The 18,990-nt window shown below is 48.8% G+C and overlaps 2 protein-coding genes across 2 annotated transcripts in view; one reads left to right on the forward strand and one right to left on the reverse strand.

The window, feature by feature from the left end:
• Nucleotides 1-10,108, reverse strand: part of DYNC1H1 (dynein cytoplasmic 1 heavy chain 1) — a 61,457-nt gene extending 51,349 nt beyond the window's left edge. Inside the window, exons 1-3 of the mRNA XM_025270957.3 lie at nucleotides 9,709-10,108; nucleotides 2,234-2,321; nucleotides 114-287 (exon numbers count right to left, since the gene is read on the reverse strand). Coding sequence (XP_025126742.3) covers nucleotides 114-287; nucleotides 2,234-2,321; nucleotides 9,709-9,961 — 515 coding nt within the window. The 5' untranslated portion in view covers nucleotides 9,962-10,108. The remainder of the gene's footprint in view (nucleotides 1-113; nucleotides 288-2,233; nucleotides 2,322-9,708) is intronic.
• LOC102411274 (nucleolar MIF4G domain-containing protein 1-like) lies at nucleotides 9,960-11,569 on the forward strand. The gene is made up of 3 exons (XM_044933421.2): nucleotides 9,960-10,353; nucleotides 10,866-10,986; nucleotides 11,342-11,569. The coding sequence occupies exons 1-2, from the start codon at nucleotides 9,960-9,962 to the stop codon at nucleotides 10,919-10,921; spliced, it is 450 nt and encodes a 149-aa protein (XP_044789356.2). The 3' UTR covers nucleotides 10,922-10,986; nucleotides 11,342-11,569.
• The last annotated feature ends 7,421 nt before the right edge of the window (nucleotides 11,570-18,990 follow it).

Here is an 18,990-nt window from a genome sequence, read left to right on the forward strand (position 1 = left end):
TTTACTGGCTTTACCCTCCCAATTTCTGAACACTGCATCATTCTCTCCATGGCGTGTTACGAACATTAAGGAAAACATGACATTCAAACTAACGAAGGAAAACTGGTTTTTACCTGTCAGCCTTGCCAGACTCCCTGATATAGGACTTAAAAAAAGGAGCCACTGCATTGCTGATGAAAGAGTGCAAGGTTTCATATGGCGAGTCTTCACTGAGCGTGAGGACGCGGAGCTGGGAAGACACTGGCTTGTCTGCATCAATCACTGGAGTTCGTTTAATGAACGCCAAGCTGAAAGAAAGGAAAAGAAAACATTAGAACAAATAGTCTCATCCTCATCAGTCTTAATGACGACAGACTTCTTTGTGGGGCACGCAAATTAAAAATCCATTTGAATGTTTTAATTTTAAAATCATATTAAGAATAAATTGTTGCTTTTCTAGTAGTGAAATATGCTGCTTGGTTTTCTTTATTCTCTATGTGACAACAATGGAATCAAGGTTAAGGTTATAACACGTGACCATGAAACCAGGCCAAGTTAATTTGTCTCATATGGAGGTTGAGTTCATAATCTTGTCCTCACGAAAACTAACCTCCCTAGCAACTGCAAGCTACAAGCCGTGAAGAACTTAAATGTGATCTCATTATAATCCGTCCCATTCATTTATGATATTGAATCACATGTCAGCTTGACCACAACAAAAGTCACCTGCAGGTTAAAGTGATGAGGGAACACTCCAGGCCCTTACACCCGGCCTACACCAAGTCTTCTGGTCTCATCTCCTGCCATGCACCCCATACCCGACTTGAGACACCCTGTGAACCACATGACCCATTCTCTAACACCATGTGTTTTTCTGTAGTCGCTTAAGAAATCTATTGAACTGCTGAAGTTCCAGGTTAACCTTCAAAACCCAACTCCAGCATCACTTCTTCTATGGGACCTTCCCTAAGCGGAGGCCGTCTCCCAGGCTCACGGTATCTGCGCCTCTAAGACTCTGCCAAGTGATACAGCCAGTTGTGTATCTGCCCCTCTTCCTCCCCAAGGACCGTGAGCCTCTTGGGAACAGGAGGTATGCTTTATTCCTTTGCTCACCCACCGCTGTTATCTTGTGCTACAGGTGTTAGCCCAGGTGTGAGCACCAAAGGTGGCTGAACCAACAGCTTCAAGGGAAGCAATATCTGATTTTTCCAGTTCTCATATTATGTATATGGCCTATGGACACATACTTCCTATTATTCTAAAAAGTCAATGAAGCTCCTGCTGTGACACGCTGAGAAGGAACAGTCACAACAGTATTTCTGCCAAAAACGTACAACTGGAACGTAACCATGGAGAAGCAACAGACAGGTCCGGGGCGAGGGTGCCCCATCAAGCTACTGGTCTGTGCTCAGCAAAGACACCAGTGTCATCCAAGACACGGAGCTGGGTTCTGGGCTGTGGGAGAAATTCTACAAGGGGCAGTACTGAGGAAATACGAGTATGCCCTGTACCTAGAGTCAATTGTTCTAAAACTTCAGCAATTTGAAAATTATACTGAGGCTGTGAGCAACGATGTGGCTGTTCTTAGGAAATGGCTGCAGAATGTTTAGGGACAAAGGGGCGGCCTGTTGATAACTCACTCTCAGATGGCTCTGGAGAAAAATGACAATGCAGACGTGGGAAAGGCTAACTGATATCCGGGAGGTGCTGTATGCTGTCCAGGGAACTCTGGTAAGCTTGAAATTATTCAAACTAAAAAGTTTTAAAAAGCCAATGCAAAATAAACATTTACATATTTGAATTTCAATAAGTCTACTAATATAAAAATTGGCACAATCTTTTTAAAAGGTGGGAAATCTGGTAACGTGTGTTAAAGACGCTAATGCTGTATCTGAACTAGAAGTGCTACCTTTAGGGATTTATCCTAACAAGACTCAGACCTGTACCTATGAATGTGCACTACTTATTTATATTAGTGAAAACTCAGATATAATCTCAGAGCATTATTAGACATGTTAAGTATTAACACACTGTGGCTCAAGGGCTAATGCCCTCACATGGCAATTAAAATACTTTAATTTAATACTGACTTGGAAATCCTCTTAATTTGAGTAGATAAAATCGAAGACAAGAAACTGAATTAAAGAGCAGAAATCTTTCGAGTGTTTTCTTGGTAACTCTGACTTGATTAGGATTTACATTTAATTCTCACAAGTTTTATAGTCCAAGATAATGGTATATTCATACTACTCACCTATTGGACTTAACTCCGTAGTGAATGTCTATGTTGATGTTATAGGAAATAAATTCTTTTTCTTCTTCTCCTTCATCACCGACATCCTCTGCAAATCATAATGGACATTCTATTAAATTCAAGTCAATATTTCAATTTTTAATTGGATTTATCAACTGCTCAGAGCCTGATGAGCCTCACCCCATCCCCAACCTGGCACTTACACCCCGTGTGACGTGGCTCGACCTGATTTTCCCTTCCACCGTTTTTCCTGAGTGCCGACGGGTCCAGGCGCTTATTTGCAGTGTGAGCCCGGGCAAGGTGCTTAACTTCCTGGCCTCTCTGCCTCCTTGTCTGTACACCGGGGTGCGCCGGCATGCCCGGGCAGTTGAAGGGCTGACTGCGCCGATGCCCGGAGTGGGCCTGGCCGCAGGCAGTGCCGGCGGTGTCCGCCAAGGCCAGGTTCCCCCCACCCCATCCCGGGAGCTCCTGACACGCAGGCCACCCCCCACCTCCCCACCCCAGGGTATTCTGCTAGGCTGTCTACTCGGCACCCTCTATGTGACAGGCATTACGTCGTGTATCACACACTTAACCCTCACGACAACCCTGCGGGGGTGGCATGACGACTGTTATCCGTATGTTCCAAGCAAAGTACGTAAGTAAACTGCCTTCAGACACGTGACTAGAAAGGAACAAGGGACGATGCAGAAGTGATTCCAAACCCGGGGTCCTCACAGGTCGACAGCTTGCCCTCCTCCCTCCATCAAGAAAACTGCTGCCAAGAAACGCCCCCAGGGTCACAAGGGGGCATTCGCCTGGCCTTCCCCTCTGCCCGTACAGCACTTTCAGAGCCTGCTCTGCGGTCAACCTATGAATGCAGCAGGGATTTTAAAAAGCTTACTGGAATGTAAAACTACGATAACTCAAGATGAATGTGAATAAAATTTCTAGAGAGTTAAAAGTCAAAATTGAAAAACATATAAAAAATTATAAAAAGGGGAAGTAATCCAAACCTCTAGACCCAGCACTAACTGACTAAATGCAGACACCCGCTCGTTAAATCGTCTCTGCAACGACATACTACGCGGGATAACTACATTAGGAAGAATAAATACGGAAGGATTAATCTAACTGGGTACATGTGATTTGCCTTTACTTCTAAGTCATGGTGTGACAGCAAAGGCAGCAGACTTGACTGACTGATCTTGGGAAAGTCACTTTTCCCCCCTCAGCTTCAGATGTGTCAAGTGTGAAAGCAGCACCAGAAGGGGCTGGCGCTGAACCAGGCGGTCGCAAGGTTTCTACAAATGCTGACAACTATTAGCAAAAGCTGTTTGCTTCTCTGGCTTTAAGATGAGACAAATACAAAAATCACACTAAAAGCACAGAAAATACTGGTATGTTAATCAAGAAGACAATAACTCTTCCAAAATGTTGTTTTTGGTATATCTTCAGGAAGGAGAAGAGAAGTGAGCAGCAGAACATTCTAGTGTGCCAGGGACTTCCTAGCTGTTTCTGAAACATTACCAACCAACTACCTAAAAAAAAAAACCCTAAACCAATCAAGTTTTCTAACTACTAAAATGTGGACACACCAAGATAAATCATACTGCCTGAAACCAACCAAATACGTAACTGCAGTCTGTAAAACGCGAGCACAAAGAATATAAGGAAATACTCCCCAACTAAAGCAGCTGTCAGGGTGGTGGGATTATGAAGTATTTTTTCCCTCAATTTTTGGAACTTTCAGTAATGTTCTTCTATGAGTTACATAAAATACATGGCCTTAAAATAACACTCCAACAATAAACAGAAAATAATTACCAAAGGAAATTACTGACATAATTAAAAAATACAGTAATAAGTTTGAATAATTTCTTCCTCCCGGACAAAGCATCATCCTCTATATAAATGAAATCAAGCATGCCAGCTGGACTCGGCATCTAACCACGTTGCCCACACGTTGCGAACGGGCTTAAAGGAGGCGGGCAGGCGGCCAGGCGATGAGTCACTGCCGGCTGGGTCTCTGTGTCCGGCTCAGGACGCTGTGCGGGGCCCGCCCAGCCCACCCTGGGCTCACACTGCACTGCAGCAGGAGACACGCCCCATGACATCACCCTCAGACAAGGCTGTGCAAGCTGTCCTCCACGGCTCCGTACAACTGCCTCTGATGACAGTAACTGCTGGAAGTCGTCAGTAATCAGCTGAAGACTACATTTTGAATTAGGCTTTTTAACCCTGTTCCCCATAAACACAAGGACCACATGAAGCCTGAGTGGGTCTGAGTCCCATTATGGGGAACTCAGGACCTTGTTTTGTAAGCGGCCAAACAATTTAAACTTTCCTGCCTCTTCATAAATTATTACGTATTCCAAAGAACAGTAGTTATACTTCTGCAGAAACATTTAAAAAAAATTGTTTGGAGGAGAGAAAGAGACTTACTAGTTGACTCCTCACAGAGACTATCCATCCTGCAGTATTAGAGACATAGACAAACACAGTCTGCATGTTTTTCCAGGCAATATACTTCTTTCCGTGAAGTCTAAGCCAGTTTCCTAATGATGCTACAGTTACCGGTGAATACACAACAGACTGATACTGTGCTGTCTGTTAATATACGCATGGAACCGAAATACCAGCCCACAGCGTTGTGCCCGTCTCTAGAATTCCTTTGCTGCCAGCCACCCTGATACACATTACTGTGGCCTGTGGTCATCTCTCTGGTTAACTTCAGAGAGTCTATCAAAACTTCTCGAGATGTTCAAAATGTCTTTAAGTACTACGCTGTGTATACTTCTTTTGAAAGATGACTGTTTTTCAAACCACAAATGATTTATCATTACACCGTGACTTAGGTGAGCAATACGCCTCGCTGAATGAAATACGAGTAGATCCACGTTCACCTACTCTAGGGCTCACGCCGCCTCTCCCAGGTGGAGGGGGTGCGTGTGCGCAGTCTGGTGGACAGGCCGGGCCAGGCTGGCCTGCCCGTGGTCACTCCCGTGCTCGCCGTCCCCTCCCAACTTTGTCCAGCTGCGGAGCAAGCCTCCTCACAGCCAAGCAAACCAGGCCGCTCAGCTTCTTCAGCCAGAGTACTTGCTGCGCGCTCCAGGTTCTCTTTACGTTTCATCTTCTTTTCCTTTTAAAACCCCAGCATGTTGCTAATCACACAGGATTTTGGCCAATCGCGACCACACATATCCTCCCCGCTTTTTCTCCCGTGGCCACTCCGGCTGTTCCCCTTTCACGTCCCTGGTACCTTCTACAGTCATCCCCAGATCTACACTGTGTCCTCCTGCAGAGGTTGTGACTCTCTCAGGGAGAGCCCTGAGCCTCTTCCCTCACCACCATTGGGAATATGAAAGGAGGGTTAAACCCCACGTTCCCCCTGTACCTTAGGGAAGTCTGGGGCTCATTTTGACACTTCCAGAAAAACGAATAAGTCAGTCATGCCTAAGAGACTGAATGCTTTTTAAGGCTCATACTAAGTGAAAAGAACCTCCATGAGGGAAATAAAGACGAACACCCCTTTTTAATGGATACCAAGGGACTGAACAGAGAAATTCGTTTTTAGGTTTCAGAATCCTCCTCAAAGCATCCTGCTCCTAACTGGGTCTTAAAAGCCTGCGGTTTCGGTTTCCTCACTCAGGACGAGTGAGTGAGCTGGGCTACCTCTCTCCTGCTGCTTCCAGCCGGATACTCTGCAGAAATTTCCATTTGTTTTTAGCTTTTCAAAAAGAAGTGACTGTTTTTCCTCTCCTGTACACGAATTCCACTCGCTATGAAGCACTGCCCATCCAAACTCACCCCGCGGCAGACCACTGTGACCTCCCGAGGGCCCACACAGGACAGTGATGCCCCAGGCTGAGGGACTCCTGCCCAGTGCTCCAAGACAGGTTGGTGTCACAGGAAACGCCTCCTGTTCATTTCTTAATCATCTTATTAACCATTCTGGGGTCTAAGCAAAGGCCAGAAAGGAATACTTTTTATAATCATCAATCTATTTCTTCATCTCTTAGGGAAACTGAGTCTTCGGAAAAATAATGTTTAAAACTCCACAAAAATATTCCCCATAAATCTTTCTACACCACTACACCTCTAGGAGGGCGAGTCCTGTAAAAACCACGAGCTTTCTTTCGTACTCCGGTTGCTAGCCAGCTTTGCGCTAACGAAGCGGAAGTAAAACTGCCTCAACTACATCTGCCAGGAAAAACTAAAATTCCAAGTTTAGGCTGAGTATGGACTAAAGGCAGCCACCATTTTCAGTCCCATCCAAGGCTAAGACACCTGAGTGGAACACAGCAAAACCAGAGCCCCAAGCACCTGCTCCCAGCCTGGCCACAGACAAGCCCTGGAATCACCAGCTCCAGCAGCTGCACCCCAGAGCATCCTCACCTTCCCTGCCTGCACCATCCAACCTCTCCCGGAGATGGAATTCAAACAAAAACGCACATCAGGTAAAAAACACTACAGAAATGTCACTGCCGTCGTGTAATGATCACCTACCTGGTCATACTTTCAAAAGTATGCTATGAAGAAAACACTTTTCCACAGGCCAGGAATTATAGGAGGGAGACCTCTCTTTTTACATCGAGGAGCCATAAGTTAACCTTCCCTTTCCTACCAACTCTCCGCTATCAAAATAAAATTGATAGGAACTTGCCTGGTGGTGCAGTGGTTAGGACTCAGCGCCCCAACTGCAGGGGGCATGGGCTCAATCCTGATTGGGGAACTAAGACGCTGCAAACTGCACGGGGCAGCCCCTGAAATAGACTGCTAAATTCACAACCTGTATTCTACACTGCAAGGAGTGCTGTACTTCACCAACAAAGTTTAAAGCTAAAGGCAGCAGCCAAAAAAAAAAAAAAAAAGAAAGAAACAGACCGATCTTCAGTATAAAAAAATGCTTCTATATTCAATTATGTGTTTAGAAAATTCTTTCCATAAAAATGGGGCATGTGAGGGGAAGATAAATAAATTCATTGAATAAATGATATGACTTCAATGTAGGTGGTGGTCTTTATTCAGTTTAAACCACTCAGATCTGTTCTCAATATTATACTGGAAGCCTACTTTCCACTGTAAATAACTACTGGATGTTCATATTTGCTTAAAGGAGCAAATGGCAACACTAACTCAAAAACCACCTGGAAGACAGTCTTCCCACTGAGTGACCCGGGCCTGCGCTTGCGTCTAAATTACGCTAGTGCAGCCAGGATGCTGATTAGACTTACGGGACCACGTAATTTTCCCTCAGATTTCTGTAAGTTAAAAATAAGTTACAGACTGACTGAATTACTAGAAATACTTATGGGGCTTTTATAAATACATGAATGAGGTAGGATTTCCATTTTAGACAGTCTCATTCCTTAGTCAATGTTCAAAAGTGCAAGTCATTATGGAGCCAAGATTCGGATGCCTGGATCCTGAAGGAGAAAATGTACCATCAAGAAAACAGAGGTGATTTGCACCAGAAAGCGTTCGACAGAAACAGGGTTATTCTCCAATAATTTTAGCAAAGTTCAATCCTAAGATGTTGAGTAAAGTGAACCACTAAAGAGAACCCTAGAAGCAAAGAACAAAACTTAGAGTTTATTTTTCGTAAAAAGAAACTAAGACCTAACGTAGAAATCACTGATTTCAAAACACAAACAGTGCAGTGAAAATATGATCAAGAATTAGCCAAGGTCAAGCCACTCAAGATACAGTAACAACACAGATTAAAATGTATTTTAATAAAACAATGTATGTTCATTGAAAAACCACCACAAAGACAGACACCAAAAGGCTGACTGTGGTCATACCTAGGTCGAAGGATTCCAGGTGATTTTAATTATCTATTTACTTTAATTTTCTATTGAGATCATATACTTCAAAAGAAAAAAAAAAAAGGAAATGAGTTCAAAAACAGTTTTTCAAACACTGTTGGTTTCCATGTGGGAAAACAATCCCACACATAAAAGAAAACCCTAAACAACATTAATATTCATATAACATAAAATATGTCTGGATGGTTTATTGGCTTTGAACATTCTCTGTGGATCTAAGAAAAATTCTCTTTCCCCCTAGCTGACCCTCCTGCAGAGACCAATGCTACAATGAAGCATCTCCTGAGTAAGAAAAGTCTTTGAAAGAAACAAATTATCTGAAACAAATCTAAGTCTGGGGGGAGGGGGCAGGGAACAGGACCATGAAGCAGACAGCACAGCTTTTTGAGATTACAAGAAGCTTGTCCCCCAACACTTCCAGACAATGCCCCATCCTCGGTACTAAGCTAGAATCTACCTGGTCCTCATCCTCTTGGTCCCTGCATGCACCCGGCCACACCCATACTGAACTGTCAAGACCCGCGGGCCACTGGCTACAAAAGGTCTCAAAGCATCCAGGGGAAATCCTCGTGGAAGGCTAGCTTCCCTCACAAGAGGAGTCCAGCCCTGCCTTAGGAAGGTCACTACTGGAGGAGACCGCTGGAATATGCAAACCTTTCGCCCTGTCCCTCCACTGCGTGCCTAACCTGTTTCAGTATACCCGCTGCCAAAGCAAGCACGGTGCCTAACCCGAATCCTCTCCTTTGAAGATGGTAAAACGTGCCCAACATCCATAAGATGTTAGGGAAAAACCCGAAGGAAGTGTCTGACCAACCCAATAGATTCAAAGACCGCTGGGTCATCGTTTAGGATCATCTTAAAAGAAAGTGAAGTCACTCAGTCGTATCCGACTCTTTGAGACCCTATGGACTGTAACCTGTCAGAACTCCTCTGTCCATGGGTTTTCCCAGGCAAGAATACTGGAGTAGGTTGCCATTCCCTTCTCCAGAGGATCGTCCCCACCCAGGGATCGAACGCGGGTCTCCCGCATTGCAGGAATACGCTGTCTGAGCCACCAGGGAGCATTCCACAAATACAAGGTATGTCTGAATGAAAACAAGAGGACTGGAAACTGAGATGCTGGGTCCAGTCTCGGGAGGATTCGCTGGTGTGACCTTGGACCAGTCGTTGCAGCGGGGCTTCAAGTTTTCTCGAGTATGAAGTGGGGGGAGAGGCACCTCGCCTCGGCAGGGGACAGCTTGAGGCCCAAGAGACCGAGCTGCGTGCGCTGTCCAACCCAGCACAGGGGAAGCCCCGCGGGGCAGGCGGAGCTGCCACGGTCCCTGCCCGGGCCTCCGGACGTGGAGCGGGGGTCCGCCGGGCCCTCCCCCTACATCCTGGCGACCGAAGGGGCCACAATCCAGGCCGGCCGGCAGGGATCCCTCCCGAGGCCGGCCCGGCCTGGACACAAACCGAAACCGAAGAGCTCATGTGACAGCGGAGGCCGGGATGCGGCCTCCGCCCGCGCTCAGCCCGGGAGACGCCGTCTCCACCCAACTCGGCCATCTTGAGAGGCCGAGCAGACAAAGCGAGCCCATTGTCCCCGCGGGTCTCCGTCCCCGGGGGGGCGTCCCCGGCGGCTGCGGACGTGGCGGGGCACCCCCTCCGCCGCTCCGAGCCCCGCACCTTTGAGCGTGGAGCGCTCCACCAGGACCGTGTGCACCTGCGGGTCCGAGAGGAACTTGCGCATCTGCTCCAGGGCGCTCTTCTCCTCCAGCGCCGCCTCGAGCGCTGCCGGGGCCTCGCCGCCGTCCTCCAGCAGCAGCGGCACCAGCTTGCGCAGGTGCTTCTGCAGCACCGACACGTCGGCCACGTTCTGCACCGCCGACACCTCCAGGCCGGCCGAGCCGTCCTCGCCGCCGCCCCCGGGCTCCGACATGGCGCCGCGCTCGGGACCCGCGCGCAGGGCTGAGGAGGCGGCCGCGACTCGGCGAGAGAGCGAGCTAGCGAGCCGGCGCGCGAGAGAAACGGGCGACGCGGGCCGATCGTCCGCTACCCGCGGCCGACTGAGAGAGAGCGGGAGCCGGCTCCGCCCTAAAGGCCACCGCCCGCCGTCCCCGCCCCGCCCGCCGCGGCCACGCCTCGCGCGCCGCCTACGTCACGACGTCGCGCGCCCGCCCGCCGCGGCCACTGGCGCCTCGCGCGGCACCTACGTCATGGCGTCGCGCACGCGCGCAGGCGACCCCGGCGGCGCCACTGCGCGGCCTTCTGGGACTCGTAGTTCCAGCGCTGGGCGGAGCCCCCGGCGTCCCCTCACCTCAAGGCCTGAAGGTGGGAACTTGGTGGGGCGCGAGGCGGGGTGGTCAGGGACTCCGTTCCGTCCCGTTCACTGCTGCGGGCTCAGCGAGCAGCACAGAGCCTGAGACCCTACAACAATGTTGAATGGATGAATGAATGAATGAGTGCATAAATGAATGGTGTTAACCAGTTAACGCATTTAGAGCACTTATCTCTTGCTTGATGTTGTTCTAAGCCCTTAACCTGTGCTCTTTCTTTGAACGAATGAATGACTACGATGTGTCGAGCTAAAACATAGGTTTCTGTGTTTTAGAACACACATAGGGAGAGTGGGGATCTTTTTCAGAGGGGGAGGAGAAGAGGGGAGTGTCACATTGCTAGGCCGAAAGGAGGGAGGTTGGGAGGGGACATTCCCAGAGCAGGTACCAGCTTCTGCAAAGACAGAGGCCTGACTGCAGGAGAGATCTACAGGAAAGATCTGAACGGTGGGGTGAAGCCAAGCTGTTGTGTGTCCTGGTTGCTAATGGCAAAATGATTACCCTTAGGAAGCCCTGAGGACCAAGAGAGAGACCTACATGAGAGCATCCGCGTAGAACGGTGATGCTCCCCTAGCATCCCAAGCTGGTACTGTCCTTCCGAGGGTCTTAGCCTCCGGAGCCATACAAGGTAGGATAGGGGCTGCAGAGCCTGCTCAGTACATCTGCCCCCGGCTCCCATCTACCTGGATCTCCTCTGGTACACCGAGATGACTTAAGGGCCAGAATCCATGCTGCTCAGTTCTTGTTTTAGAAGTGACAGTTGTTATAAGGAGTGTTAATTGGCTTTTGAAAGTTCAAACTCATAACTCACTTTTTAAGTTGGGTGGAGGAAGGGAAGTCAAAAGCCCTATTTTTGTATCAAAATGCACAGTCAGAGAGCTAAGTCCTGATTGGTGGAATGATGATCGGCTGATTCGATTTCCCCAAATCATCTTTGGAAAACTGAGAAACATACAGTATGCCTATTCTTGCTCAATTACCAGGTGCCAAGTCCCAGGAGCTGCTGGAACATGAAGACTATCAGATGATTCTTTAAGCAGCTCATGGAAGAGGGGCTAGATTAATAGCCCATTCTCCTCCTGACCACCATCAGTCCATTATTTTTTGTGTGTGGAATTTTTTTAATTGAAGTATAGTTGATTTACAATGTTGGGTTATTAATAGCTTCAAGTGTATAGCAAGGTATATATACACACATATGTATGTGTGTGTGTGTATATATATATGTATACATATATATTTTTTGTTTCCGATTCTTTTCCATTATAGGTTTTTATAAGATATTGAGTGTAGTTCCCTGTGCTATACAGTAGATCCTTGTTTGCCTGATTTATATATAGTAATGTATATATGTCAGTTCTAAACTCCTAATTTGTCTCCCCTACCCCACCCCACTAGGGCTTCCCTGGTGGCTCAGATGGTAAAGGTAGGAGACCCGGGTTCAATCCCGGAATTGGAAGATGCTCTGGAGAAGGGAATGGCTACCCACTCCAGTATTCTTGCCTGGAAAATTCCATGGACAGAGGTGCCTGGTGGGCTACAGTCCATGGGGGTCGCAAAAAGTCAGACACAACTGAACGACTAACACTTTCACCCCACCGCCCCCGCTATTCCCTTTGGTAACCATAAATTTGTTTTCTATGTCTGTGAGTCTGTTTCTGCTTTGTAAATAAGTTCATTTGTATAATTTTTTTTAGATTCCACAGAAGTACTATCACATAATATTGGTCCTCTGTCTGTCTTATTTCACACCAGTCCACTCTTGTATCATATGCCTGAACAGACCTAACTAATGTTCCTGGGAAAAGATAAAGCACCTATAGTGAGTTTGTGCCATGATCATACTGGTAACGAAAGACAGTAATGCCACGGACAACGACAGTGGTCATTAGCAGGCACTCTGCCGAGGGTTGCTCCCTGCCTCGTGTCCTTTGGGGTAGGAACTGGGATGGAAGAGGATCTGTTAGGTGCAGGTTAGTGAACCCTGAATTGACTACACTCCATTCGAGCCCCAGAAACCCAGCAGTGACCTGGCAGATGGAGAGAGGCTGCTTGCAGCCTGCAGGGTGAGTCAGCACCACCCAGGAGACGCAGCCACTTGGGCGTCCGTGGGACTCAAACGTCTGCAGCCTGGCTCCCAGCCAGGGCAACAGTAGCAGGCTCCACATGTGCAGCCCTATATGTCTGATGGCTTCAAAATTAAGTGTTACTTCTAAAAAGATGAAAATCAGAGGAACCTGAGTAATCAGGATCCATACATTGATCAAATGTGCTTGCATTTCTGTTTTCCAAGGATATTTCCCTGATAGTTCAGTTGGTAAAGAATCCGCCTGCAATGCGGGAGACCTGGGTTCAATCCGGGTTGGGAAGATCTCCTGGAGAAGGAAACCGCTACCCACTCCAGTGTACTGGCCTGGAGAATTCCATGGACTGACTGTATAGTCCATGGGGTCGCAAAGAGTCAGATGCGACTTCCACTTTTTTTGCTGTTTAATAAATACATAGTAAGAAGAATTGTCAGTGTGGATTGAGTGCCAGGCACTGTAAATTTCTTGTTCTGAGGGCTGGCTAGACTGCCCCAGACTGACAGGGGAGGGGATATTTTTGTGAGATGCTGCCTTGGCCTCCTAGGGCAGGGCTTCCTGGGAAGCTGACTCTCCGTGGAGGTGCGCCGTCCATCCAGAAGTGGCCTCTACCCTTCTCCCCTGGCCACTTGGTCTGCCATCTCTGCTTTCTCCTGTCCATAGTAGAATCTGCTTTCTGTTGGCAGTGGGCAGTGGGTGCTGGCGAGAGAATCCTTTCTAAGATGATGGGCGATAGGAGTGGCCGCTGGGCCACTTGTATTTTATCTGAAATTGGTGATGAACCATTGGCATGTCCATTCCCCGCCTTCTTGGACTGCACGGGATGGCTCCTCAGATCTAAGTTGGGGACCTGCTCTCAGCCCCACTCTCCTTTCCCCTCCTTCTCCCGACCCTGGACCACACTGAGCTCTCAGCCCAAGCCCGGCTGGCCCAGCACTTTCAGGCTCTGCGCCTGGGGGCCCCCTCTCCCCCGGGGAAATTCCACACTGGGCTCGCACATTCATTCATTCATTCATTTCACGGCCCGTTCCCAGTACCAGCAGGGCCTGGGCCCACATGGGCGTGTGGTTGATTGATGGCTGTGAAAAGAAGGCCTCACGCCCGGGGAACGGGGCCGGGTGGCAGCGGCGGCCGGTCCACAGGGCGCACGTTAGGTGTGGAAACTCCCCAGCTGCATGAGATCAGGCGGCGGCATCCCGGCACCGCCGCGGGACTCCACCCACAGATCGCTCCTCCGGGCTGCAGGTCTCTCTCTGATGACGCTTGTCCCAGCCTCCACCCCCTTTTCTGTCTCGGTGCCCTGTCTATCTAGCGAGCCTCGGGGCGAGGCTGGAAGCTCCCCGGGCTCCTGGTGAGGTTGGGGCGCCCAGGGGGAGCGCCTCGAAGGAGCAGGGCGGTGTCGTGGCGCCCTTTAGCGGTGACGCGGAGGACCCGCACTCCGGAGCCGTCTCCCGCCCCAGACCTCCTCCCTGCCTGCTGGCCGGGTCCATCCCGGGAATGCCTCCAGGCTCACCTTCCCAAGGTCACCCGGACCACCAAGCGAGCAACGGCACTGACCAGGGGGGAATGCCCGCCTGTGGTCCCGCCTGCATCCCACCGCCCATTGGTAAAGTTGGGGAAATTTGCCTCTAAAGCAGGCAATTCAGTCTCTCTGCTGAGCCCCAGGCCCTCTGAGACGCCTCCTGCCGCCCTGGCCGCTCCTCTCTGGAGGGACCCAGCCCCTTCTCTTGCCTGAGAACGTCTGTGTTCCCAGCCAAGGCCACCGCTCCCTGGGGGCACTGGAGCCCACCCCTTCTCATGGACATGCCTCTGAAATTCTCCCCGCCCTCTCAAACATTCCCTCTCTCCCTCCTGGACTCTTCTCAACCGTGTCCAGCCTTCTCCAACGCACCCTTTCTTTGGAAAGAAAGAAGAGAAACCCCTGCCACGCCTCCTGCCAGCATGGCTCATGCTTTTCAACAGAGTGTAGCTGGGGGCTGCCTCTCAGCCAGCTCCCCACCCCACTCCCTGGCAAGTGCCGTGATGAAGGTCACCAGGTGGCCTGCATGTGGGCAAATCCACTGACCCCTTCTGGGTCCTCCTCTTTCTTGACCCTTGGGCGCTGTGGACACAGCGGGTCTTGTGTGTGCTGCCAATACCCCCGAGCCCTGTGTGCACGGATGACCCCCAACCTTGGGATGTACTGTGACGCTCAGCACATCTGTGCACAGTGACTCCCCCCGGCTTAGGAGTCACACCCTCTGTTGTCACATGGAGTGTTCCAGAAAATGCCTATCCAGCCAGCTTGGCTGAAGTGTTAAGACTTTGTATCTGTGCTGCTCGTTCTATTGAGAGCTGTATTGAACTTCCAGCGTATAACCGTGTGATTGTCTCTCCACACGGCTCAATCTGGTTTTGATTCCTGTGGGTTGCAGCTCTATTAGACACATAAACATTTCTCATGGTTGTGACCTTTTCATGAATTGATTCCTTGAACACTATGTAATGCCTCTCCTATTCCTAGTGGAATGATTTGCTCTGAAATGTATTTTGTCTGATGTCAGCATGTTCTCTCGTCTTTCTCTGGATCAGCATCAGGTCTTTTCCATCCTTTCAGTTCGGTTCAGTTCAGTCCCTCAGCCATGTCTGACTCTTTGTGACCCTGTGGACCGCAGCGCGCCAAGCTTCCCTGTCCATCACCGTCTCCTGGAGCTTGTTCAAACTCATGTCCATCGAGTTGGGGATGCCATCCAACCATCTCATCCTCTGTCGTCCCCTTCTCCTCCTGCCTTCAATCTTTAATAGCATCAGGGTTTTTTTCCAGTGAGTCAGTTCTTCACATCAGGTGGCCAAAGTATTGGAGCTTCAACTTCAGCATCAGCCCTTCCAATGGATATTTGGGATTGATTTCCTGTAGGGTTGACTGGCTTGATGCCCTTATAACTGAATCACTTTGCTGTATACCTGAAACTAACAGCAGTGTAAATCAACTATATTTCAATTAAACTTTTTTAAAAAATAAAAAAATATTCCTCCAGGATCCTAAAGGGCTCACTCCTTCTCTTCACCAGACCTCCACTAAAGTTGGACCCTTTAGAGGAGCCTTCAAAATAACACCCCCACTGCTCGCCCCTTTATTAATTGCTCCATTTTCCTCTGGAGCATGTTTCTCTGTATGAGATATCCTTGCGATTCTTGCTCAGGGTCCGCGCCCCCAGCTAGAATGTGATTCCAGGCAGTGCAGGGCTTGCTCTGGTTAACGCTGAAACGCGGGGCAGGCCAGCGCCTGGAACTGCATTTTGCTCACCATGAGTGAGGAGGGAGTCTTCGAGGCCTGAGGAAATAGAGTACTTCTGTTCCTTCCTGGTGAATTACAAGGTGATTCTAAAAAAACAAGATTTTTAAAAAGTATGACTCAGCAGCTATTACTGAGAGCATAACAGGCAGGAAGGCCAGGGGTCTCCAAACAGAGGAAAACAGGGTGCCAGGGTCTCTTAAAATTCTGTGTTGCTATGACGACACCTGGTTCCACCTGAACTTTTCTCGAACCTTGAGCTAACCAAATGTCTTCTTCTAATGGAAATATTTTTCTTAAGCTATGTTAATGAAACTGTGTATTTGCTTTGGAGTTTGCCTTTCTTCAAAATGGTTCCACCTAGGACTAGCTTTTTCTTTTCTCAAACCTTGGGCTAACAATAGCTCAACACACCAGTATTCATATCGATTGTTTTATGGCTGGGGGATGGCACACCTCGTGCCATCCCCTCAAAAATGCATTTTTTGGAGAGGCGCCTGGTGAAACTCCTTCAGCCTTGAGGAGTCTCTCTTATCTGATTAATAGCTCTCTAACAGACAGAAGAGAGCTTGCTAAAATTAGCAAGGGGGAGCACTCTCCGCCCGCTTCTGACGTCTGTGTCAGAAGCTTTGTCTCTTTTTCACTTTAATAAAACTTTGCACCACAAAAGCTCCTGAGTGATCAAGCCTGGTCCCTGGTCCCTGGTCCCGAAGCTAAATCTTCTTCGGAGACCACGAATCCCACACCGTTCACTGTAAGCTCTCATTACCTGCAGATACTTCGCAGCCGATTTGTAAAGAATTGGTCATGACATTTCCATGATGCTACAGACACGCGCTAAGCACCCCTCCTGTCACACACACACTGTGATCTTCACTCTACGTCATTCCAGGTCTTTGGAGCTTAGCTCCATCCATGGTTGAAATGGTACCCATGATGCATTCTTAAAAAAATTTTTTTTTCATTTATTTGGCTGCGCTGGGTCTTAGTTGCAGCATGTGGGATCTACTTCCCTGACCAGGGCTCAAACCTGGGCCCCCCGCATCGGAAGTGTGGAGTCTTAGCCACTGGACTGCCAGGAAGTCCCCCACAATGCATTCCTTCATTTCCTCAAGACTTAGGGAAGGGGCAACACAAATATAAATTTCTTGATGTATCTTTATCAATAGTCACTTGGTGGGCTGTCTGGGGATTTGAGAGGCCACTTGTGGGCTGAACTATGTCCCCCCAAAAGATATGTTGACTTCCTGACCCCTGGAACCTCATGTGTCCATATTTGGATATAGGGTCTTTGCAGATGTGATCAAGTTGAGATGAGGTCATTCTGGATTAGCCAGGGCCCTAAATCCAGTGCCTGGTGTCCTTATGAAAAGAGGGAAATTTGGACCCAGACACACAGACACACACAGGATGAATGCCATGTGACCATGGAGGCAGAGACTGGAACAATGTGTCCATAAGCCAAGGGTTGCTGCCACCACCAGGAGCCAGGAGGGGTCTGGAGCAGATGCTCCTGAGTCTCCAGAGGGAACCAACCTGCCCTCACCTGGATTTTGGATGTCTAGACTTCAGAACCGGGTGAGGGCACATTTCTCTTGTAACCAGCCAGTGTGTGGTGACTTACCACAGCAGCCCTAGGAAAACGAGTGCACCTCTATTCCAGAGACACCTTCTTCATCGGACCAGAACACTGAATCCTGCATCGTGGAAGCTTCGAGACTGTGGGGTGGAAGGAAGCTAGGCATGCATCTGCAGAAAATGAAGCTGTCTGAGACTTCCGGTGGCCATGGGATAGATCACCCCACTGCAAGTCTGTCACCGTGTCCTCTGCAAAGCAGAATGAGCCGAAGACCTCTGTGTCTGATACATCACAGGCCTGCCTGTCTGCTTGCTCAGTTGTGTCAGACTCTTTGCAACCCCATGGACTGTAGCCCACCATGTTCCTCTGTCCCTGGGCTTCTCCAGGCAAAAATACTGGAGTGGGTAGCCATTTCCTTCTCCGGGGGATCTTCCTGACCCAGGGATTGAACCCCCATCTCCTGTATCGCAGGCGGATTCTTTACCGCGGAGTCACCTGGGAAGCTCTCTGTGGCACAAAGACGTGAACTTTCGGCAGCTCCCTTAGGAGCGCCATCGCAGCATGCTGCTTTCAGCATCTTTGTGTTGCAGCAGGTGGTTCACTTGGATACTGACACGGATGCAGTCTTGTCACTAAGTGGGGCCTGCAGAGGGAGCTTCGTCTTTGGGGCCCCTGACGCCTGCAGCAGACTTTGCAGGTGCGGGCGGCACGAGCCCACCTTCCGACCCTCGTGAAGAGTTCACTGGACCCCGAGCTGAGGGATGCCGGCACCAGGCTAGGTCTCTTGTCGGTTTCCTGGGATTTCCTTCCTGGAAGGTGAGTCACGCTTCCTCAGACACAAGCTCCTGCTCCACACCCTCTTTCTGTTCTATCTGTTTGTGTCAGCAATAAATATTAGGACCAGGTAGCAATTTGGGGGGTTTGGTTTTTTTTATTTTAATTTTTTATTGGCGTAGATTTACAGTCTTGTGTTAGTTTCAGGTGTACAGTTATATCTGTTATATCAGTTATATCTGTTCTTATTCAGATTTTTTCCCATGTAGGTTATTACAGAGTATTGAGTGGAGCTTCCTGTGCTACACAGTCAGTCTTTATTTTTTAATTAAACTTTTTATTTTGTATTGGAGTAGAGCCCACTAACAAGTAGTTCCTTGATTATTTTATATATAGCAGTGTGTGAATGTTAATCCCAAACTCTTAATTTATCCCTCCCCACTCCTTTCCACTTTGGTAACCACCGTAAGTTTGTTTCCTATGCTTGTGAGTCTGTGTGTCTTGTAAATAAGTTCATTTGTACCAATTTTTAAAAATAATTGTATTTCCTTATTTTTGAATTTCACTGCTGCGCACAGGCTTTCTCTAGCCGTGGCCAGCGGGGGCTCCTCTCTAGTTCCCGTGCCCAGGATTCTGGCTGTGCCGGCTTCTCTTTTTGGGGAGCACGGGCCTAGGACGCTCGTGCTTCAGTCGGTGTGGTTCCTGGGCTCTAGCGCACAGGCTCAGTAGTTACAGCACGTGGGCTGGTTGTTCCGAGGCATGTAGGATCTTCCAGGATCAGGGATTGAACCCGTATCTCCTGCATTGACAAGCAGATTTTTTTACCACTGAGCCGCCAGGGAAACCCCTACCAATTTTTAAATTCCTTCCATAAGTGATCTCGTATGATATTTGTCTTTCTCTGTCTGACTTACTTCACTT

The sequence above is a fragment of the Bubalus bubalis genome, chromosome 20, assembly GCF_019923935.1.
Source record: "Bubalus bubalis isolate 160015118507 breed Murrah chromosome 20, NDDB_SH_1, whole genome shotgun sequence".
In the NCBI taxonomy this organism is placed as follows: Eukaryota; Metazoa; Chordata; class Mammalia; order Artiodactyla; family Bovidae; genus Bubalus; species Bubalus bubalis.